General features: G+C 38.3%; 1 protein-coding gene across 1 annotated transcript; it reads left to right on the top strand.

Annotated features, from left to right (window-relative positions):
• The first annotated feature begins 5,948 nt into the window (after positions 1–5,948).
• On the top strand, positions 5,949–22,193 carry LOC118226596 (PX domain-containing protein 1-like). The gene is made up of 5 exons (XM_035416360.1): positions 5,949–7,268; positions 18,872–18,963; positions 19,507–19,624; positions 20,568–20,679; positions 21,505–22,193. The coding sequence occupies exons 1-5, from the start codon at positions 7,013–7,015 to the stop codon at positions 21,623–21,625; spliced, it is 699 nt and encodes a 232-aa protein (XP_035272251.1). The 5' UTR covers positions 5,949–7,012; the 3' UTR covers positions 21,626–22,193.
• The last annotated feature ends 3,316 nt before the right edge of the window (positions 22,194–25,509 follow it).

The following is a 25,509-nucleotide window of genomic DNA, read 5'->3' as shown; positions in this document are numbered from 1 at the left end:
TAAAATGATCCATGAATGAATCCTGTTATCGCTGTCATTTAAAAGTTATTACCAGTTGATTGTGCTGATTTAATATGTTGCTAGTGAAGGGCGAATTGCAAGAGTAAAATGGTCAAAAAGTTGCCTCAAAAACATGGTATACACCATCTAACCTGCCTTGAAAACTGAAAAGGATGTCGGTCAGTTCTTTTACTGACACATGACTGAATCACGCTTTTTAAATAAAAGCCCTATATGAGACACAATGAACATAACAAATACAGAACGTAAACCCTGAATGTGTTCCTCCTCAGTGATTGCTGAAGACCGTAGCAAGAAAGTGAGTCTTTAATAGGCATGCACTATATTCGTTAGGTTCTGAGAAAAGAACAATTCACATTTGTTGTGCGACTTATTGAAAAGTTCCTTTAGGAGTAAAAACGATCCTCCGTCAATTAACAGTAATGCATTAGTTACGCATTAGTATCAATGTAATAACACAGGTAAAATGGCCACTAAGAACAAAAGGTTATTCCCAGTTTCTTTGTTTTCCGGAGCTTTCCACCAAGAGTCATCAGTCACACCAACAACTGCTCTTCAATTCTGTTTAAAAGGACATTCCATTATCCTGCAGGTAAGAATCATCCCCAACCGTGTGTTTAATATTCCTTCAATGTGCAACTGAGCATGTAATTTATAATGTGTGTAAACCCAAATTGAGGAATTATAATTCATGTTTCCTTTATTGCGCTTTTTCCAGGCATAATTTACTATGCTCCCAGGAGAGATTTTGGCATGTTCTCTGTCAAAAAAAAGAGAGAGCGCTTAGAGACAGCGAAGAGATTTAACTTGTGCTTGAGGGAAAATGGGATTTTTATTGCCACTCATTGCTATTCCGTGACATTAAAATAGTGTTTAACAAATGAAGTAGACATTTTCTGTGTTAACATGAGAAGGTGAAGCAATAATGATTTATTGCCCCACTTTCATGCCAAATGCAATTGTATTAACAATAGGTCAGTGTCACTTTGGAACACATTTCTGCCAGTGTGACAATATAGCATGGGACTAGCTGCCATTGTTCTTTACTGTGATTTGGTAGACACTTTGGACATATTATAAATGATCCCATGGAATGAATTTGAGACATTCCAGATAGAATATCATTATAAACAACAATGACAATGTTTTTGGTAACTGATGAAACAAATAGTTACAATTTGTTTTTAAATATATAGTGTATAACAACAATCCTGGAAGAATCCATTTATTCTTAATTGATTAACTCTTAAGGAAGAGACAGAGAGAGAGAGAGAGAGAGAGAGAGAGGGGGGTGGGTGGGTACATTCGATGGATCTTGTGAGCCAGTGCAGTGGCACAGACATGTCACCCACAGCTGGGTGTGAATTGTCCAATGTGGTACAGAAGCTTCTTGGCCTGTTTCAAGCGGAGAACACATTTCAGAATCGGCTACTGGGTTCTTCAGGGTGTATGGGAGAAATTCGGACTATTTTAAAGGGCTGGGGAATTAAAGGGAATATACCTATATACCTCAAATGAGGTTAGAAATATTCTTCTCAACACAGTTAACATGCTGGGGAATATTTTAGAATTCAGCTACTGAAGTTTCAATCCACTGCTTAAATGTGTTATATCCTATTAATTGATAGCTACCCAGTTACCATCAATTTTAAGATTTCAAACGTTTCCCTTTAACAATGTATGAATCCATAACAAACATTATATGAATTATCTTTTCTCCATTCATCTATTAAACCTAATGAAGAGAAGCTGTTCAAAAAAAATTCCCTCCCAAGATTCTTTATGCAGCAGGCGCCTCCTCTGATAACCTGGAATAATGAGGCTATTAAAGCAGAGATTTTTATGTTCCAGCCTGTGCACAGCCGCATTATAAGCACCTGAGTGGACACATTTCCTGGTCCCCTGTGCCTCGAAATCAAAACGATGGGGATGAAATGACAGAGAAGATGCGAGTGAATCATCAACGTGAGCGCGTGCCGCAACCAGAATGAGAACTTCGCCACGTTGCGTCCGTAAACTATTTAGAGAAAGTCAGCGTCTGAGAAATATATTAGCAATAAGACAGCGGCAAGGTCCTCAGCTTGATTTCTGCCATTTCTACAGAATTATTCTGTCACATCCACTGTCCTTCGTATCGTTTCTCCACTTGCTCATTGTCAATTTAACCCTTGCTACATTCTAGAATACATTTGTTTTTTTAACTAATGTAATTTATTCTGATTCGCTGATATGAAAAACAAAATGTAAAATCACAGTTCTTAATCATTGCATATATGTTTTCTAAGGTACTGAATGCACTGAAGTTTTGTTTGTAGCAAATAATACAATTTAAGCTACATATTCCTGCGTATGTCACAATTCAACATTTTGTTTGACATATTTGAGGATCTGGAAGCAGAAACATAATATGAGAGACAATTGCTTGTGATAGTCAGTTTTGCTCTCCACAGGCTGTCTCCACGATCTTTTTAGAGCTCAATATGTTATTTTATTATACATGCGAGGCATGTCATTGTTTACATATCACTTACAAATTCTGGTCCAGAAACACAGAGCAAAGTCAGTATTTTAATTTCCTTCATGTTTCCTGGGTACTTCTTTTGCACCCTTGTAACAGAAATGTTTGTTCTCTGATAACAAACATGTCCCTTAATGAAGAGATATTGCAGAAGAGGGCTAACCTGCTGGCCACACAATAGTTATGGTGCATTGACCTTTAGGACAACATTTCTGCTCCTTTTAAAATATTAAAGGCTTTGTGTGCTTAATAAACTACTTGTCAGGCATTCTTTAAAGGGAGGTGTTTGCTGTTTATTTAATTCATATGCCAATACTGTATTGACCTACTCTAGTCCATGTTGTTATGGTATGCATTACTACACATGGACAGTTAGCTCAAGTAAATGGCAATTGACTGACTGCCCTTGTTAGGTTATTTCTTGTCTAAATGTTCCTACACACATATTGATGTATACAGCCAGAGTGTTCCCTGTGTGTGTGTGTGTGTGTGTGAGCATATGTTTCTGTGTGTCTGAGTTTATTTTTCTGTTTGTACTTACAACTTTGATTTTCCTCTTAGCAGCACCACAAGTCAGACCAAGGAGCAGAGATATTTATTACTGAAAATGTTTTTTTTTAAACAATAATTAACACTTTCTTCATTGAAGTCATGAGAGTTACGGTCCATTACAGTTCATTATGATATATTATTCTATTAAAAGGTTATGGCTTTCCCATAAAATCATTGGGCAGGACCTTGCTGTGATGACTTGAAGGGTACTTATAATGTCATGGGTGAGGCATTACAGCAGTGTAATTGTCTATGGGTCATTACACGCAAAAAAACTTGGCTCCTCTCTCCTCACAAATACAAACGGAAGGATGAATACTTTGTGGAGACACGGCTTGGCATCCTTTGGACTGGATCCTCGGAGAGACCTATTCCTAAATATGTGAACGTGTGTGCATGAGTGCATGTGTGTGTCTGAAAGAGAGAGAGATGAAGAGAGTGAGCAAGCAAAATATGCAGCTGTATCTGAGGCCTTGTGTAGATCTGCTAGCAAATCCAATTTGCCATTGCTTCCTTTATTTCCCCAGGTCACATAACTTCCACTGTCTACATAATATGTAGGAAAAATACTTAGGAATGTGATTTGTTTATGAGGGGACATAGCGAGCTTATCATTGCAAAGTGAAGGCGGTAACTTCTGGGCATGAACGCATGGTTATTGTCGATATGGTGAAAAAGAACTTCCGAAAATATGTCTATGGAAAAAAAAAAATGAAACATAAAGTCAGAAAAAATGACTAAAATAACTTCCTGTGTGTGCCAAAGTGGTGTGCTTGATTAAATTGCAAATTGAATCATGTGTGAATGGGTTTTAAACTATCAAGTTCTCAGCTACTGGCAGTAGATCTATTGTCTCTAATTGACCAGCCAGATTTGAGTGCAGTCAGGCAGACAGTCATACACCCATATCATATGCCCCCAAATCTTCACATCCAGTTTAAATTTCAGATGACTGATAAAATCTGGACAGCCACTGTGCCTCTTTCTGCTTCTGCTCGTCAGTATTTAATTGGACTAATTATTTGCTCGACTGGCGAGTCCTATTACTCCTGAATGTCAGGGGCCAGAGATTTTTCAAATAGACTAATTTAGAAAAAGATGAACATCCTCTGATTGACACTGTGTGCCGCAAACTGAAACCGTGACACAGATGTTCCATTCGCAAAACAATTCACATCATTCCTTCAACCTTGAGGAGCATGGCAATATAGAAGGGTCGCTGTCACAAGGGTGTGCTTTGCTTCTTATTACTTAGGCTGGAAATATATGGTCAATAGAGACTATACCCCCAGACACAGCACTGACACAAAGAAATGCCCAAGTGTAGCCACAAGGAAGCCAGGACCTGATGAAGCACAGTCCATAATGTTTGTGCAACAGAGCCATCGGCTGAAGGGAATTTTACATGTCTTCTGAACCAACTAGGATGACCTAACTACTCCCCAGTGATTTAATGAAAACTTACCATGCTCACATACCACATACCACTGTCAGAGTCAGGACTGGAACCAGCTCTATGCACATAACTGCTAGTTATGAGGTTCAGGGGCTGAGCACCGGTATTACACCCATGGGCATGGTACAGCACTATGCCCATTGTGAATTGGGCCTGTAAAATCCCAGCTGAAAGAAAAATGTCACATAGAAAGCCATTCCGTAAAACATCAGATGCAGAACAAGTATACACTATATTACAAGGTAATGTACAGGGATGGGATTGAAAATAAACAAAACATAGGAGACAAAAGCAAGACATATTGTCAGATTGATTTCTAGAACAACTTCCATACTGTGTATATACTTGTCTGTGAAGGCTTAGGAGCAACATTTGTATTTGTAATGCCAATAGTTACAGTATGAATCAAGAAGTAATAAAGAGGTACATGCAGTAGCAAAGATGTTGGGAAAAGTGAAAGTGAAAATGAAAATGAATGTGGTAGGTAGCTTGGAATGCATGATAAAACACTGCATGTCACAGAAAAGAACATACCAATACATCACTGACATGGAGTTGTGATGATATGTACTGCTTTAAGAAAACGATACATATCAATAGATGATATTTACAAAAAGGGAAGGGATTTTTCTTATTGGGCATCCTGACACTTCTTGGTCTTTAGACTAATGAAGCATCTTCATAGTAAATTCTAATTAGGATTCTTTTCATTAAACACGAGTTTTAAAATACTAGTTGAATTTCATGTCTCATTTAAAACACAGCACAAAAATGAGAACTTTCAGCCACATGAGACCTGGAACTTCACATGCTTGGATGTCTTGTGTACTCTTGAGGTCCTATTTAAGCCATGCCAGCAGGGGTATATATTGTTTTATGGTAGTTTGCGGCAAGCCCTATCCGGCAAATAAATTGTAACTGAATCAATTTGGCCTCATGACAAGAGTAGTGTGTTATTTTATTCAGGCAATTTAATAACATTACAACAAACAACATGAACTAGTTGGATCAGGGGCTGTTGGAAAACAAATCCCTTTAAAGCACTCACTCATTCTGAGCGTAAAGATTTAGCAAACAGCTTGGTATCAAATCCTGCTGTGTCAATGCTGACGCGGCTGGACCATATACGGCTTACTTTTTCAAAATGATGAGAAAAAGTAAAACAGTCAATAGATATTTCTTTTAAAAGTTTGATGGCAGGCTATCTGGAGCACAGAACGGTAGTGATGAGAACAACAAAACTATATTTCATAACACCATTTTTCACTGACAAACTTGTCAGTAGGCTAACTGCTTTACGGTATTACTTTTGTTCAGCAAATCCTACAGGAAGACCTCCCTGCATGAGCCAGTGTCCACAAAAAGGAGCTACGAAATTCCTGAGGAGGCTGATGTCAAGAGCAGACACGCTAGCTCATTTCCCTTTTTGCGTGTTGTGATGTTCAGGAAAATTAAAAGAGGGAACCACATTTGCGTGTAAGCATGAAAGAGAGAAATAGAAACACTGAGCGGGTTTGGGCAAACTAGATTTATAATGAACCTCTTACGTCGTTTATTTTATAACGCTGTGGATGTGGCGATTTATGAAAGGAAAGGAATATTTCCATTGATACCAAATTTGATTTTAGACATGACCGACACATAGGCACAAGCACCGTCAAATGATAGCTAGCCTACATTAAAGAAAGTAGCATTCCTTGCGTAGCGTCCAGTCGCGCTGAGGAAGAGGGAGGGGAATGGGACAACTTCTGTAGGCTACACAATGAAAGCTGAAGGCTAAGCAAGAGGACACGTAGCCTACACTTATAAATTGTCGACGGAAACGGGATGCACGTCCAGTGGCTTAGGAAAACTCGATATCTTGTTATTCAGCTAGATAATTGCTTTCCATGATATGCAGGAGTTCGCCGAGAAGTAATACTGCGGATTAAGATCGGAGACAATTTAGGGTAAATATGCCAAGTTAAAAAAGCGAAAGCGATCTGGACACTTAAGATTATATTTCACTATTCTCCCAGTGTTACACGATTGTTACAATTTAACATGCATTCTTATTAGTGTTAAATTTCTACAGCCTATTCATAAAAAAAGTCCGTGACTAACGGTCAAGTCCTCTCCAATCGTTGAGTGAGGCTTGTTTTGTTATTTTCTTGTTCCAGCCCTTTCCCAAACTGCAGGCTGTCAGTGCCACGTTTAGAATTGCGTATGCGCTGGACTGAACAGAAGACACCGATTTGAACTGTTATGCTTCATTTCAGAACATCTATAACAGAGCAATATCAGAAGTATAATAGGCTACAGGAAACAGCGCAGTTCACAAGCGTTTGTGATGTGCATTTGTAATAAATAAGTCAATAACCAGGGCATTTCTCGTTCTTGGTGGGCACGGCTTTTTAGTTCTCCGAGAAAACTTGACAGGAGCGGCCAAGCTCCTCGCCCCAGAATGCTGGACTGAATGATAAGGAATGGCATCGGCGGTTTTCGAGGGCACGTCGCTGGTGAACATGTTTGTCAAAGATTGTTGGGTGAACGGGATCCGGCGACTGATTATCAGTCAGCGAGGCGAAGAAGAGGAGTTCTTTGAGATCAGGACCGAATGGTCGGACAGAAACATTTTATACCTGCACCGGAGTTATTCTGATTTGGGGAGGTTGTTTAAGAGGCTAGTGGAATCATTCCCCGAGGACAGAAGAGACCTCACGAAGTCGCCCCTAATTGAAGGTTAGTCTGCATTTCCTACAATATTTATCCATGTTCAGAATATTTAATATGTTTTGTGGTCAGTGCATGATGGCAAATGCAACCGAAGTCCCCAACTTGGAACTCATTAATTGATAAACCAGGCTTGAGGTTTAGAAATATGATCATCTTATTAGTGTAATTGCTGTGTGTTTCATTATTAGAAGTAGAATTTGCATTCACGCTATTATTTTATGATGTCAATTTTGGTTAAATATTACAGATCATAGTCCCCCATCAAACGTAGGCCTAGCCTAATTCAGATCACAAAAGGACACAAGATGCAATATTTTCACATGATTTTTAACACAGTATAATATCATAAATGATTTTTTATTAATTGTATTATTAATTTTGTGAACTAAGAATTGAAACTGATTGTAGAAGTATAAATAAATTTGTGAACTGCGAGCCACATCCTATTTTAAAAATGTATTTAGCCATATTTTTACTTTTAGGATAGACCCAAGACTAATTATTTTCATAATCATGAGTTCTTCGTCAAGGCCATTAACACGATGGCTATTCAGCTGCCCGTTGTAGTTTTCATTAAACGATATGGCTGCTTTACTTTTTCTTGGAACCACAAAACTTCTAACATTAGCCTTCGTCGCTCTGGAGTAGGCTATATTGACAGTTTGGAGAGTTCCAGTCAAAAGTTGATAGCACTTCTGTGCTGAAGGACGGTATGTCGCCCTCTGTCGCATTATTCTGTAACTTCTGAGCTCTGAACGTGAAGTGCTGTTTTAATTTCTATTTTATCAGTCAAAAACGCTCTGATCGTATGATAATGCTCGGTTTAAGACAGCATTCTAATTGAATCTAGTTCTTTATGCCGGATAACGCACATTGGGTATACTTTAAAACAACAAAAGGAAAAAGAAAACGCCTCAGGTTCTTATCACACTATGGCACTGGTTTGTTGATCTGAAGTATTACAGCTCGCATGAATTGCTGTTTTGCAGCAGATTGGGCCTATGCCTGAAGTAATTCATTATGTTATCATCGGAGAACAGTCTAGCATCCCGGTCCATTTCGAGCACATTAGCGAAGCGTTTGAATAACAAACTTTCTTTGTTACCACCTCAAAAAAGAAAGAAAGAAAGAAAGAAAAAAGAACCATAAACATTATATACAAGAGCGGCTGCTCCTTAATTCTTCGTGTTCAAATTCATGAAAATAATACACAACGCGATAATCTTTTGTGCACCATAGCGTTTCAGAGTGTCCCCACAAACTGCTGCATCAAGTTTATTTTATTTATTGATTCAGCGATGCTTGGTAAAATTTTACTGAAGCCAAAATTACAACAAATATAGCTTTGGATGTTTAGTAACATCATATTTATACTTTATCTGACTAAAGAGAGAAAATAATGTAGGTACTTGTTAACCACACAGTAAAAAGTACATCAGCTTTTGTTAGATTACACATTTGATCCCACTTTGACTCTGTTACAGTTAAATTAATACATTGTATTCTGTAGCTATGGCTTAATTTGGTAGGCAGTGAATTGCAGCTGGGTTTGTCCAGGTTTTTACTGTTAATGTCAACATGAATATCATGGAGACCTGCCAGACTCATACCTAGGCACCATGGCATGTGCTGAGGTCCATATTTGTTTTCAATATATAAGGCACTATTTTTGGGGTAAAAGGGCAGCATGATGCTAAGTTCAGGGTTACATGCGCAAACCTTTTTCCCACATTTTTCTCTCAATGTTGGCATAGCTGTTGACTGGCATGGATCGCATATCTTGACGTGTCTTTGTAACAAACGCCACAGCTTCATGTTTTCATTGCCTGGCTTCCTTTTTGTGCTCCAAGCCATACAGTCAAAGCTGTTTCTATGCAGCTAAACATAGCCAATGGGAATGGAGTGAGCAAGCAAGTAGCAGACGTCTCTCTCTGCTTGTCTGCTCTCTCGATTCCCCTCATCTGTCATGAGGGTTGTGCCACGACGGTCTGTTTAATAGCTTAAGGTACTGATTGAAACATGGATTTAGTTCCTGCTTCTACTTGGACCAGGGTGACAATAGATTACATATGTTCCTGTTGTCTGTTTTTTTCTCCCTCAAGGATTCAATATTTAATTTACATCCAGTTTCAGCGGTGATGAAAAAAGTTAGCGGCTGGAGCGCTGCCTTTCCCTCGCCTCCGCTTTTCGGGGCAGCTTATTTTTCCTGTTTCTGTATGGTACCAAGGAAACGGGACGGTTCGGAACTGATGTCATTTTGTGAGGGTGACAAATCAGGTTGGATTAAAGACCTGAAATAAATTTAGCTCCCTTCCCTCCTCAGTCGCATACCCACTTGGCAGGCAAGTTGAGAATGGACACGAGCCAAACTTTAACTGAGTGGTGTTACAGCTGAGCTTAATGCTAACAGGCTTTGAGCCTTGAACATAACTATGAGACACAAAATAATTTCTGGTCTAAAAAACAATTTCTGGTCTTTGGTTTAAACTCCCTGGGAGTTAGAATCAACTCAATTTGAGCGTATATGACTGACCATCGAATAGACTCTATCCCAGAGTTAAACTAACTCTTTTCTGAACTCTTGTGGGAGTTAAAACATTACTTCCATACTGACCTTCCTCACACACTCATATCTACAGGCAGTTTTAGAGTTTCCAATTCACCTAACCTGCATGTTTTTAGACCATGTGGAGAAACCTGAGTACCTGGAGGAATCCCGTGCAGACACAGGGAGAACATGGAGATGCCACACAGAAAGGCCCTGGTCAGGATTCTAGGACCTTTGTGCCGAGAGGCGGCAGTGCTTTCCACTGCACCACCATGCCACCAGGCCTCATGCCCCCTCAACTTTTTGTTGGTCTGGACTCTGGAGTCAATAATGCTATCCTCCCAAATTAATTCACTGCAAAGAATGAGCCATGAACACAAGCTGGAGCACATGTCTGCAAATGATCTCATAAATCTAACACGTACGCACTTTTTTTTGTCTAACACTAGATTTTTGACTCCTGGAAATTTTATGTGCAGACAGATAGGAAAGGCTGAAGAGATTTTGATGAGCTATTTTCATAGCAGATACCCTGTCCCGTTTATACAACTGGGTTTCATACAGAAAAATTGTAATACAGCACCTTTTACATGGGTAAATGATCAGTGTACCCCAGGGAGTTCGACATGGGGCCTGGCTGAAGGTAGAAAATTGCTGCCTTGTTTGTGTCATTTGATGTGAAAGGGTTTGTAGTGACAGTATGTGCTGTTAGAGTGAGATGACTAATGGCAGGAACATGTTTGGTATTCATTGTACTAGCATTGAAAAACATTCCTTGGTGCCATCTGTGCAGTTGATTGATGTGAATCCAATACGACCCAATGCATATGATATCATATCATTTAGGGATGCACCGATCGATCATATTATCACTGGAATCAGCCCCATAGGTTGTTACGACATTTTATTGTACAACCTGAACTTGAACAAGACACAGACACAGAATGTGAAGAAAATGCAAGGTAAAGCAAAAAATTATTTTCCCTCACATTCGACAGTGCCCATTGACAAGTATCGAGTGGCATTCAGGGACACCTCCTGATTTATTTTATATTGTATGAATGAAAATCAAATGCGTAGCCTAGTTCTTAAACAGTACCAGTGCCATATTCTATGGTGAATCCAGGGCTATTTCTCCAAAATAGAAACAATTTATGACTCTTCATATTCAGTGAGAGAACAACCCAGTTTTAAGATTTTTGGTACTGTATCTCCTTTAGTCCTGGGGTTTTTGGACTGTGAATGACAGTATTGATAAAATGAGTATTTTCCCACTTATTTAGATTTTTTAAACAGCAAGGACAATTTTAAGCAGCAGTCTTCATTGTCAATGTCTAGGCATTGCCAAATGAATTGTTATTGTATAGATGGGAGAATGCATTGACACCAATATGGTGTTGGATAAACAAGGATGTAGGATTTTACTGTACTGCACCATCACTGGGGATACAAAAGTAAACTAGATCTGTTTGAAAACAAGTCTATTAGTAATACAGTGTGTTCAATGATCATGTTCTAAACATGGTCAATGCAATTCTGATACTTTTACTATTACTGTTCAACTATACGGGTTAAATGCTATGTTAAGACATTAGCATAGGATTTGATCAGTTTGCTTGTAGTCAGAAGGTACCACAAATAACATGAGGCCTATCGATGTGACTGAACCTTTGGCATTTGAAATAAATCCATTTAAATATGGAAACGACATTGGTATTGACAAATACCAAGGAGAAAATATCGGACATCAGAACTGGCCTATAAGTTGTCTATTGGCGCTCCTCTAATGCCAAGGTTCATGAATTAATAATTCAAGGTTCTTTGTATATAGAGTTGATTTACTAATACAAACTCACAATCACTGAAAGGTAGAACAAAATGGGTTTTAATAGCATGATGTATGAATAATTTAGGTTACATTTTTTTGATTGCCTCGTTTGCAGTATCAAAGGACAGAACAATGCTTGGAATTTATGATGGTTTGTAGGGATCTACTGATGGTGTTTTTGGAAATGTGAAAGTTGGATGCACTACAGCTGAATAAATCGTTTGTTCAGCCTTAAGTTCAATCGTTATCAGGAAAAAGAGACCTCTTTAGGATAGCAGGAGGTCAAAATAATATTATGGTTACTGTCCTGAATTTCACCTGAAAAATCTGAGTTAAAACCCCTTAGATGATGTATCATTGAGCAATTAGTATGTATTGCTACAGTAAATTCCTTGTGAGATAAATTCTGTTGAACCGTATTGCAAACCTGCGCAAAGGCTTTCATGGGCAGAATGTGATTCAGTGGAAAATGAAGCTACGCTGATTTAATGTATGCAAATGTTATTTTAGCTTTTAAGCATTTCAATGGCTTTTTCCCACAATGCACCAAATTGCAATTAACAAATTCACTGGCCAACACAAAGTTTGTTGCTACCCAGCTCTCCACCGCATACAGGGAGAGTAACCAGTTGGAGGAACTCAGTATCTAACAACTGATGAGGTGGGCGTGGTGCCATGGTCCTTGGAAACTTGTTTGTGGCATTGCTTAATTGCTTCTGAACTAATTACGCCAGGGACTGGGAATGTCAGGCATTTCCTCTTAGATAAATGGTTTTACTCTAAATACAAGTAAAAGGTAGGACTGATTTGAAACCGATTCACGAAGGCCCAGCAGAAAGTAATCAGTGATGAAGGAATTTCTGTCATGGCAAGGAAATACACAGGGCAGCACTTGAAATTCAGCTCACATGATCTGAGTCACTGGAGCCTGGGACTTCAGCACAAATGTGTTAATGAAATACCAGACATCAGAGAAATGAAGTACCACTATAATGTGTGTAAATCCATGTGCATATTAACATGCATATGCTCAAATCTGAGCATATGCTCAGGTGGTTCTTTCCTGGTCTGATATGATGTAGCCTACATTTACCCACACCCTAAATGCCTTCTTAAATCAATGAAAATGTCAGGAACAGCATGTGAACGATGGTGCTGTATTTTGTCACGTGGGACAGTAGAATCAAATGTTTATAAAAGTGTAGAGAACAATATGCACAACATTAAATATTAATAACTGCACTTGTAGGTGGAACTCTGGTTTAGAAATTTTCAAAATTGTTTTCGACATCTTCAAATACCGATGTTCACTGAACATAATGGTGTAATATTATTTTGTATTATTCTTTAAGACTATATATTCCTTTGCAGTATTATGTTAGAATTCAATCATTTAAGGCAGGATACTTGTGGATATGATATTGGAAGATGATGTGAGAGTGACACCACAAGGCAGTTTGGCAAGCTGAAGAGGCTATCCTCAAGTTTTACGGCAGTGGGTGGTGGCCTTTATGGGAAAAGAAAATATTTGTGTTTTCCTGTATCCACACCAAAAACTTGCACATGAAAGCAATGTGCATTTGTTGTGTGTTTCTTGCCTTTATGTGTATCAGGCTTTGTACATTTACAAACCATTTTTATGTATTTGTAAGCATGATATTGTGTGTGTGTGTGTGTGTGATTTGATTACGTCATTTTGTGTGTGTATAGCTTGTGCAGTTGTTTATCTTCAGTGCCAGTTGAACTGTGCCCTTCTATTGGATACCATGAACAGCTCATGCTCACATGATGATGTGTCCATTCTTCACATTTGTCATGTAGGTGACGAGACTCAGCCTTGGCTAAACATTGACTTGATATTAGTTCACATCAATCATCAACCATGTGCGCAATCTGGCCAATGTGCACTGTGACATGGAGCGGTCTGACCCATTAGCAGAGATGACCCTTGAGATACGTGCTGTGGCGATAGCAGGGGATTGACCTAGTTCCTATCTCATTTGGTGACGAGTATTTTCTTGCACTGTCACTTGGATCTCTGTTAGCCACATACTGTATGATTGCATACAGTGCCCCAGCTGTGCCCCACCCTGCGATTACGATTTGTTTTCCGCAACAAATTACAGCAACGTTCATGATAGGCCTCATCTATAGTCTGGGAGTGGGAGCCCCATAGGGTGGAGCAGTGCTGGCTGTAGTGTTGCCCTGGGATGAGAGATTTTCAGTTGGCTGGTATGATAGTATTGGGCTTGACTGGGCACCTCCAAGTCCACGTGTTAAGCTGTCAATGAGCCTCTGACTCATGTCTGTGTGAGCCCAACTTGCAATCTGCAGTGCGATAAGTGGTAGCAGACGTCGTATGGTTCAGGGGAATTGATAATGAAGGTTGTGGGAACGAATAACATTTATGGAAATGTTCTATTTTGATATTAGTGTGAACAAAGCCGTAACGTTGCTGGATAAAACATGCAAAACTCCACTTTTTTTTCCAAAAAATGAATCCCAGGATGTTGTTTCTTACTGCAAAAAATAAGTAAACAACACATACCCAAAACACAGCACATGTACAAAATAAATTACCTAATAAATGAACTACCTAACTAACTGGATGCACAGTATACAGTACGCTGTCAAAGTTCCTAAAGTTCTCATAGGTTTTGAAAATTAAGCTTTTTCTATTCATTTTGTCTTCATTAGCAAACTACTTAACAGATCATTTTTGATTGTATGAACAAGAAAAGTCACTATAGATTGCTGGAAAAGTTAATAGGGAAATGTTCTGTATGAAAGTGGTTATAACAACTTTGCCTTGTTTAGGAAATACATTTAGAAATTTATTTTAAAACAATGTAGACTTTGTTCAATTGTCTACATATTTGACAATAATATGTCTCAATAATCATGTTGAAAAGGGTCGGTCATTGGAAGAGATTCCCAGCCACTGACTCTGTAAATACTTTTAAGAGAAAGCCATTGAGGAAATAAGGAACTGGCTAGGAAACACCCATTTGCAACAATACCACATGGTAGTATTTTCCCAAAGTAATGGTATTAATGTGGCCAACATATGAAACAATTAAATAATATTTTATAAATATTACTATAAAGCAAGGGCTTTGGCAAACCTATCAGTTCAGTGGCAGATTAATCTTAAAAACCTGAGCAACATTGTGAGTGTGAAGAGGCCAGTTAGTATAAAGATACTTTTCAAGGTTTTCTCAATGAGGCCCAATACCCACAGGAAGTACCCTCAGGAAGTTTATTCAGCCAGCCTAGTAAGAACAAACCTCAAATAATCTTTGGTATTCTAACACATTAGCAACACACAACTGTAGGACAGTTCACAGAAGCCTGCCTCTTATCAGACCCAAACAGAAAACAGACTGTTCACTGCTGACAGGGAGTCAGCAAGTGTGATTAAGAGACAGTGCTCAGTTGCAAAACATCTGATTGGATCAGCATTGTAAAACTTAGGTGCTTCTGTAATACAGTGTAATCATGTTTTGTATTGATTTAAAACCGATATCATGGGGAACAAGTTGGAGTCTCAGCTACAATGGTTAACCCAGTGTGATATGCTTGCAGAGACAGTGCAAGCAGGATTCCTTGTTGTACTGTTTTGTCATAGTTATGTCTTTATTTGATGACTTGGGGTTTTTCCTTGTATATAAAGAGAGAAGTGCACACACACTTTTGCAACATTGAATATCACTGAACACTCTGAACAATAAACTGCATTCATTTTAACCTGCCATTTCTCTTTGACTCTTACCACTGCACACCTAACAGTTTTAAGGTCCTAACATACATATAGAACTCTGCACCCCGTAGTCACTCGCCTGTTCACTAGTGTTGTAGCAGGATAAACAATTTCATCTATGACAGAGACATGTTTGCTTGGACCAAGTTAGATAGTTTGCAGAGGGGTTTCTTACAGTTGTGACCTCGATGTGAAAAGTTTTGATTTCTTGCTGTTGGTGACCTCTACGCACTGTTTGGTGTATCTGAGGAGTTTCTTACACAACAAATTATCTATTTATTCTCTGGGCTGGCACATAATCAATGAATGTTATAATTACACCAGAGGATCAATCTGCATATTTTTGAATCTGTGCAACAGTCAGAGTCATGCCCATTAAGTCTTAAATGCTAATTCTAGCATTTTGCCCATAACTACTTTGCGTTTTGAATTTGCCTTCATTTTTTTACTTTTGTGAATTTTCGTCTTGTTCTGCTGGTCCTGTTTATATTATATATATATATAAGTCTTTTACTCCAAAGAAACTGGGAAGATATGACAAAAAGATGAAAAATACAAATCTGTACTAACATATAATCAAAGCCTGATTGAAATCTTTGTCAAAAGATCAGACTGTTTCACTTTAATTTAATTTGACCTAAGTGAAATGATGTCATCAAAACATTCGTGCTGGCAAAGAACAGATATGTATTAATGCCTGTTATCCGTCCCTGATAAAGTGTCCATTCATTTGTATTTTGCTGGCATGTCTGTAAAATAACATCATTGGGACCAATAACACTATTCAATGGGAGAATGGGAACACCATTTTTAAAGAGACAGACATCCTGACAATTCTGTGAGTGGGAAGAAAGACAGATAGAGCTCCCAGCATGCACCACTCTTGTTTCCTTCCTTGCAGAGCACTCCTTTTATGTTCACAGAGGGACACTTGAATAACAGAGGATGAGGCAACGGATTAGGCCCTAATTTTGGTGCAGGTTTTATGAGAAACCATGCAATTTTGAAATGAAGGTTCTTTAAGGGGCCTATTCTGGCCTATACAGATCAGTCTGTTCTAACTTGAGTGTTTTTTTCATGCACATTTAACACACAAAAACATACTTGTGAGTGATACATATTTCATATTTATGTGAATTTAAATGTACACTATATTTTCATATATATTTATTTATATTTTTCAATTACGAAATTATTAACCCACGTGTTCTGTTTACTTACTAGCACCTGTGAGACTGTTCTAGCCTGACTCAAATATACCCAGGACATTATTGGGGTTTTATAGCAATACAGAAATAGATTTATGTAAAAATGGTCAATGTATATTATTTTTTACCTCTGCTAGATTGCATTTAACAATGAAAGTGTCATTCATTTTTCGTGATAAAGACCTAAAATTAAATATGTTTTTCATGCAGTAGATTATTGATATTTATTGGTCTGAACTGACATTCTCATTATATTTAAAGCAACCATATAGGTAAAAAGGGTGGCATGGTGGTGCAGTGGGCTGCACTGTCGCCTCACAGCAAGAAGGTCGTGGGTTAGAATCTCAAGCTTCTATGATGGACCAAAAGTTAACAATTCATATTTTTTGAGGTTGAGGAAAACAGCAGTGTCTGTTTGGGGCTTTGTCACATTTCAGTATTACATATTCCAAAAACATTATGTGAATGCTCTGTCTCGGAACTTTAATGTCGTAATGTAGAAACACAGTATCCCTGTTCAACTCCATGTGCCATGCTTTACTAGAAATAATGTCCTTATATAAAAAGTATACAACAAAATTGTATACCAATAATAGTGTTTGAGTTGACAATTTTCTATTGTTATTCATTCAACAAAATATATATTCACGTAAGGAAACCCAATTAAATTAGAAACAATCCTACTGGATGAAACACGTTTCCTTAAACATGCTGGATGAGATTTACATTTTTTTTAGTAATTAAATAATTAAATTTTTCCTCATAACTCTGCAGGTGATGTCACTACTGTAAAAAATGGCAGGTTAAAAAATGTGTGGGCTTTGGTTGCATGAGAAAACATGACCTCACCACTGCAACAGAAATGCATATATTTAGCTGTTATTTTTGAATGGTTGTTTTCTTAAATGGTGTGGTTTTATTGCTCAACCATAGCTTCAGTTGCTTCTGCTTCTCCTTCAGTGGAAAGACAAATATAGCAAACTTATTCTGGAAGTTCAGTACAATTTTTAAAGTACAGTATATTCAATGACTGCCAGACGAACACATAACCAAGCTATGGGTATAGTTTTTCCAGAGATATCTCCAATGAAAATGCAAGTCTTGTAATGATATTGAATGCAAATGTGTTGCATACATGAAAATGGTTTATTCCTTTTTGTGTACATACTGAAGAGCTGTTACCAATACAACCAAATGTAACCTGCTACTGAGGAAAAGTGCATTACTATGCAGGATTTTTATAAAATTTAGACAATGCCAGTGTGTTAGGCCAAGTTAAATTGAGCTCTGTATTAAGACAAGCAGCTGGCCATTTTGAGTCCATGGTCTGTGATCTGCTTTCCTGAAGAAAAAAAAAACAGGAAATGAAAAATGATAATGGTAGAGTGGTGTGAGTACATTTTATCATTTGAAATCAGTCAGACTATATTAGCTCTCTCTTTCTTTCTCCAAGATGTTATTATATCAGCCAAATCATTAATGCTTTTTACACGGAACTGAACAGAAGAAAGGTCAGGACACATTGGTTGTTTTGTTGCAGACCTTCCTGCTATTCCCTCTTTTTTACATTACATTACAGGCATTTAGCAGACACTCTTACCCAGAGCGACTTACACAACTTTTTTCATAGCATTTTACATTGTATCCATTTATACAGCTGGATATATACTGAAGCAATTCAGGTTAAGTACCTTGCTCAAGGGTACAACGGCAGTGTCCTACCCAGTAATCGAACCTATGACCTTTCGGTCACTAGCCCAGTTCCTTACCCACTGTGCTACAGTGCTGCCCAGTAAAAATGTTGTTCTTGCAACATTTTTCCCCCCAATTATTTCCTGCCACGAATATAGCGCCATTAATTTCACCTTTGCGGGAGACCTCTGGACCCAGATAGAAACAACATTAATGGCCATACACCATATTTTAGAGTGTATAATTCAGATATGAATGGTGACTACATTTAAGTGTGTTAAGCACACAGATATGTTCATGGGCTCATAGCCTGCATTTGGAACAAAGGCTTTGTGTCACTAAGTATTTGAAGTCTTGATATTTATGGCCTTTTTGAATGGCCTCAAAGCTTTTGATGTTGACATAAAAAAGACTTTGTTTCGAAGGCTATGAACTATGGGCTAGTGTGCAAAATGTATCAGGAAGATGGATTTGTCCTTGTATAAGCTAAGGACTGTTCAATGTTAAATAAAGTGAAGTAGGCAAACAGCAAGAATAGATTGATTTCTGGTCTGTGCACATATGGTTCAACAGGATTGGTGAAGATTAAAGAAGCCAATGACACTGAAGTCAGGCTGAATGAGGTGGAGAGACTGCTGAAGAATGCTATCAACATGCCCTGGAAGGTGGGTGCCTCTGCTACAGTACTTGTATTTGCATACAGATACAAACACAGAGGTGTACCCATACATGCACTCTCACATACAGACACACTTGCACATGCTCACACATGGGTAAACTCACACACATTCATAAATATAAGTGCGCTCGCACAGATTATTTTATATTATATTATTCTATAATATAAATAATAAGAAATTTGGTAACAGTCCAGAATGGACACACTGAGTACCTGCTGTGTCTACATACCCTTTAAGTGGTTTTATACTCATTGAACGAAAAGGTCTGTTGTTTATCTGTTTGGCTGGACCGAAACAGCGGGGCCAGCCCTACAAACGCGAGTGAGTGACTGAGTGACTGAGTGATGAAGTTACACTATTGGTCGGCCGGATCACGTGTGTTAGGTCCAGCCATATACTAGGTTTTGACCTGTTCTTATTAATTAAAAAAAAAAAACAATAAAGGGAACAATAAAGTTTCAAATCATAAACATTAATGTCTCCATTACAAGCATCACAATACTGTGTGTGATATCCTCTTGTGCTCAGTTTTCCAGGTCAGAGGTGGTGCTGACGTTTTTTGAGAGATCACCGTTGGACCAGGTGCTAAAAAATGACGATGTTCACAAGATCCAACCGTGCTTCCAGAGTCCAGTGAAGATATCAGGTATGTCCTGTTTGCCACGGTCTTGACATTATCATTCAAAATATTTGGGGTTTTCTGTTTTACATCTGTAAAAATGTTCTAAGTTTTGTTAACTTGTTACAGAAATAACAATTGCACGACAAGGTGACATATTCTATGTAAAATGAATATTTGTGGGAATTTGGATGTATAATTTTTTTTTATATTGCATCCATTTCACAAAATTGATTGATTCACTGTTTAATCTATGTAAAAGTAACTTGTATTGTTGTTGTATTGTAGTTGTATTCTCTCAAAAATATCAAGCCACATCAGAATAAATAAACAGCATAAGTATGTACTAGCACTGTGGGGAGTAGGTAAGCCTAGGGAACTAACAAAAGGTCAGTTTGTTTTCTCTCTAGAATATAAATGCAGTGTGTTATTTATATAAATACTGAAGGAGTCTGAATGTTATTTTTCATGTTAGCATTCAGTATGGTTTGCATTAGCCTTCACTTATCATTAATTCTATATAGAATAACAGTTTTTACTCAAGGAACACTGCTGTATGTTTACATTTAAGTATGTTTTCAGCTTTAAATATTATATGCACTGGACTCCTTATAATATGACAAATTTTTCTTGATTTGGGTCTTTACTCCACAATTTTAGATTTTTAGATCTTAAAGTGAAGATGTGTAATGTAAAATGCTGTAATTTTACATGGTGGAACCAAAAATGTATAAAAATACCCTGTAATAAAAGCTGTACATTTTAGCCACACATTAACTGTTTTATTACAAATCTAAAATTGCGTAGTACAGAGACCAATCAAGAAGAAATGTCTTTGTCCAATAAATTATGGAGCTCACCATATATTAGATATCAGTTTTTTATACTAAATGATGAATGATCACATCGTAAGTATATATCGGCCAAATCTGCAGATTTGAAGTGAATTTCACGTAATGTGTTTTTGCAGAGATCATGAGATCTAACGGGTTTTGCCTGGCTAACACTGAGACCATTGTATATGACGACAGTCTGTCACATGAAAAGGAGAGACCCTCATCTACAGACTCAGCAGAACATGTGTAAGTTATTAACTTTTCATCATTATGAATTAATGATAAACTACATCCGCTGATAGCTGTTCATGAATATAGGGCCTAAACGATTTGCTAAATGCACGCATTTATCCTGGACATCTCTTGCGGGTTAAAATTTTACACGACCCTCAATAATTTACATTTCACTCAAACAATTTCTGGGGAAGAGCAATAGGTGCTTGACTTTGCTCAAAAATTCATCCACAGTTTCCAACTGGGTGTTTGAATGTGCAAAGCTCGGGTTCTAGCTGTGTCAACACTGCCATGCTGCTCATCCAGTCTGTTTCATGTGTTTTTTTTCTGTTACTTTCATTATAATGCATTGATGCAGTGTTTTGTGACAAATCTAACATGCAGGATTTGCTCAAAATCCTAATTACAATGAATACTTTGGGGATAGAATGTAAAATTGCATGTCGTGTGTGGTTGGGGTTCCTGGAATGCAGTCTAAACCCAGGGTCCCCTCGTTTGCAGGAAGTGGCTCAGAGCTGCATTTCCTTCCCTGGGTGTGAACAGGAAGCCAGGGGGAGCACTCTCAGTGCACTCTCACCAGAAATCCCTGATGTCAATATCAGGGACGTCTCAAACAAAACCGAAGTGATCAGATTGCGTACTCTGAAAATATATTTTAGTGCAGTTTTATGGCAGTGCACTAAGTTTGTCATTTACGCCTGTCAGAGTTGAATTGTGTAATTCTGAGTGTCTTGATTTTTTCACTTGTTTTTAGTTCATAAGTCAGATAATAAATGCCATTTTACACAAGGCTAAGATTTCTGTGCCCGCTGTAGTCATTGATTTGTTTCTCTACAGGTTTGACAATGGCGAAGAGTTTCTAACTGAGCCAAACAACAGTGACGATGACCCAGAGGCCTACGTAACCAACTTGTCTTATTACCACTTGGTACCCTTTGAGACAGACATCTTGGAGTGACGCAGGCCGCACCCACACCTGCATAGAAACGGTCCAGCTGTGCAGACGCTCAGTCCAGCTGCCAATCCCGGCTGCATTAGCGTGCCAACCGTGCTGCCATCGCGACGCTTGCCATTTGGGGGTTGTAGCTGGAGGGTGGAGAGGCATTCTGGACACCCATGGCTGTGTGGAGATTGTGATCCGTGACATCAAACTCTCAGAGTCACTAAGCTCAGTCAATCCGATCAGTAGTATGGACGAGTCCCCAACATCTTTCTCTCCATCACCAACGTGCCTCATATTTTCATCGACATAAGCAAACAAACATACACTTGCACACACATGTACAGAGAGCGGTGGCAATGTTCTCATTTGGAGCACAACCAGGGGCCTCACATTACCCCTGGACCAATCACTGCCTTCTCGTCAAATACATTTGGGCATATGAAGGAGCAGGATATACCCCCGTAACTCTTCAACGCATCATGACTCCAGTCTGCATTTCTGTTCTTCTGCTCTTCCAGTGAATCTGACATCTTATCAGTTTAGACATGGATGGGCTGATTCATCAGGATAGCACTCACCTGTTGTGTTTCAACAAAAATCAAAAAATGGGCTTAAATGTTAAAAAACCTTGGTTTGTAATCCGTACATGAATTATCTTTCACATTTTATTTAACACAATGCCTCCTACAGTGACTTTCACAAAATGCTTTGCAGTGCAAAATGGGAAAGGTATTGTAAGAAATTAAGCACATTAAGTGATCCCGCCTTGTAGCAACACTGTCTTCATCTGGATTTTCAAGGTAGAAAGGATGCAGTGTTTCTGGGGGAGTGTGTGGGATTTCAAACGCTAAGGGAGTGTGGGGGGTTGGGGAAGTCGGTCCTCCAGAGGGACAAAATCCGCAAACCTGTATTCACTAGAGGCAAGCACCACAAAAATGGAGTGAACGATCAGAAAAGCCTTGGGATACAGTCTGGCTTCTCACACTAATCGCCTTTCAGTCCTGTTTTCGCTTGCTGCACACAAAAACTGTCCAGTCTGGGAATTCACCTCACAAGAGTGCCATTAAGAGAGATTGCTTGGGTTCCTGTCTGTCAGGTGAATCAAGATGGAACTGTTCTCCTTTGTTGTCTTACAAACAGACAAGACTAATTCACACGTAGAAAAAAAACTTGATTTGGAATGCGTAATTTAAAGCCAAAATAATGTGCTGCCTTATTCTGATAAGTATTACGTGAGATTTTTGTTTTCTTGTGAAAGCCCTGCTTCTTCTATGTCTATAGTGGGAGCTGAATGGGAATTTAGCTTTTGTGAGAGCAGGCTGATTATGCAAAAGCTTCCTTTAAGGCTCTGGCCAAGAAAGCCGTCTGCAGTGCCAGTGTAGGGTTGTTACCCATGCTCCAAAGCTAGAAGGATAAGCTGCTTCTTTATCTGTGGTAAGCACATGTCCGTTTTGGGTGGAAAATACAGTAAGTACATAGGTAAATTGTTTTATTTACAAAAAAAGAGAGCTTTTATGATGTGTATGTGAATGTAATAATAACTGGAACAGTGCCAATTCAAGTACAATTTTGAGTGTGATTGGGCTATTCAGTTTTTTTTCGGTTTGTCCTTGTCCCTCGACAGTACATTTGCAACTAGTGTAATGTTTTTTCTTACAGAACATTATGGATTCAGCAATGCAATGTATTGATAGTATAGAAGTGTACTGAATAAACAAAAAATAAGGCCTAGAATAGGCTTACAGAGTTAAGGACAAAGCACAATATGGGTAGATTGAATATAGCCCTTCTGATTAGTACAAGAGATTAAAAGATGACGTAAGTATTAGTTGGAAGGTCGTGTGGTCCATCTCTCATTGCAGTTTGCAGTTGGGTCAGGCAAGTTCTTACTGGACTGTTGTGACTTGTTATTCATTGAAAGGATGTTGGTGGTTGAGGCCTACACAAAGCGTCTGTCTCGTCTGCTCAGAGTCTGTTCCCCAACTGCTGTTTTTGCTGCATTTGTGTAGTTACTCTGCTGAGGGGGCTCTCTTCTGAAGAAACCACTTCTATCAAGGCAATGTACACTCAGAAACTTGGCACTGGAGCCCCTTGCCTGTCCTCGCTTAGTCTGTTTAGTAAAGCAGTCATGTCTACTACTCACTGATGAGAAATAGCTGTTCTCTTTCCATGTGAAAACATTCCTGTTTTTTCCCATGGATTTCTTCTTCCTTTTTGGTCGTCAACTGAGAAGAGAATCAAGAGGTTCCCAGGATTTGTAAAGTTTACATGTTGTTTGAAAAAACCTATTTGGGAAACTTGTGTTGAAATGAAATTGAATACTGTCCATTGTCTTCATGTTCTCCGGTTGAGGGTGATACCCCAGTGGAGATCATTTCTATTCCTGAGGATCCTTAAACATGCTGCTAAATTCTGATTGGAGAATTTCAGAGGTTCTCTATCCACTTTTTGTTGATGTCAGCTAGTCATACCAAAGGTCACACAGACACACAAGTTTTCAGGTATGACTATGATTTTCAAACACAATATAATCAAAGTCCCACCTGACATCTGCTATATTGGTGTGACTGTATCAAGCTGAAATCCAGTACAATGGACTTAGATGTTAGATGCCCTGGACCACACAAACGTACAGTTAATAGTAGATTAATAGAATAAATGAACTGAAATGAGATTTTATACTAAAATTGTAATTTAATATAATGTGAAAAATATTTATTTTTGTAGTTACTGATCACTTTAAAACAAAAAGCCTTTCTCTATCGTCTAAGATGACTGGCAGTCTAGAATCGCTGTTTCTGCACCTGAAGCACAGCATTGCAAGCTTGGTGCAATGTTTGGTTATTGAATGGATACCTGTGTGTACATAAAATGGACTTTGACTTTACACATATCATTTTAGCATACCGTGTGACAGACATTTCAGTTCAGTATTATTACTTGTATAAATTGCTTAATACAACTGCTCAATGATTTTGTGAACCAATAGTGTATAACATATCTATTAAAAATCAATTCTAATAAAACAAATTCTTGTTGTAGTATCATTGAATCCTCCCATAATTGCCCAGATATGTCACAGTATTCTAAACATTTGAACAATTTCAAATGGATTCCAGGAAAACACACGCATTTCAGGAACTAGCAGCTGGGACATGGTTTTAGATTCCTCCAATTTTTGTTTATAATTTATTTTTGCTACAATCACTCTAATTTAGAATCAGAAAAAAACTCATAATGCAATTGGAGCTATTGTGGAACTGTTCCATTAATTATCCAGAGGGCAAATGAAAGGTTTTTAATTAGATTCAAGCTATAACAGATAAAAAAAAAACACGTACTCACGCACACGCACAGACACCCTACCGTAATTTCAATAAAAAAGAAGTTACAGACAAAATGCATTCAGGTTCCATTTAACAGTTGAATATTGTTCAGAGCAACATAGTCCTATTTATGTAATACTGCCACCTTGTGGTTAATTCTATTCTGTAAAACTGAGAGATGGTTTACATCCTGCACATTTCCTGCACTTCTTATTTTGCAACAGGTTACAAGGGGTGTCAAACTAAATTCCCAGGAGGCTGCTGTGTGTCTTTGGGCTTTTGTGACTTCCCTTCTGTCAGCTGCCAATTAAGGCCTTGAGAACAAGGTGTGTAGTTTCATTAGTCGATCAATGACTTAAATGAGCACCCCGAAAACCAGCAGAAGCTGCAGCCATTCAGGACCGTTTGTCACGTTGAGACCGTTAAATAGTTTCATTTTTAAAGTAAGATGATTGATGTTAATGTCTCAACTTTTCTTTCTTCATCAGCCTTGAGAGATATATGGCTGTAAGTAGTATGAGATATTTATTGGCTATTACGTCATGTCCTCATGACCTCATGAACGACCTGGAC

Source organism: Anguilla anguilla, chromosome 4 (assembly GCF_013347855.1).
Source record: "Anguilla anguilla isolate fAngAng1 chromosome 4, fAngAng1.pri, whole genome shotgun sequence".
Classification (NCBI taxonomy): Eukaryota; Metazoa; Chordata; class Actinopteri; order Anguilliformes; family Anguillidae; genus Anguilla; species Anguilla anguilla.
The sequence above is the reverse complement of the archived record's forward strand: the minus strand, read 5'-3'. Positions and strand labels throughout refer to the sequence as shown.

Bases quoted from the DNA above. Each gene is read 5' to 3' on its own strand.
- LOC118226596 (XM_035416360.1), top strand. From the start codon at position 7,013: ATGGCATCGGCGGTTTTCGAGGGCACGTCGCTGGTGAACATGTTTGTC. The intron at 18,964-19,506 runs GTGGGTGCCTCT...TCTTGTGCTCAG, and splicing joins CTATCAACATGCCCTGGAAG to TTTTCCAGGTCAGAGGTGGT. The intron at 19,625-20,567 runs GTATGTCCTGTT...GTGTTTTTGCAG, and splicing joins GAGTCCAGTGAAGATATCAG to AGATCATGAGATCTAACGGG.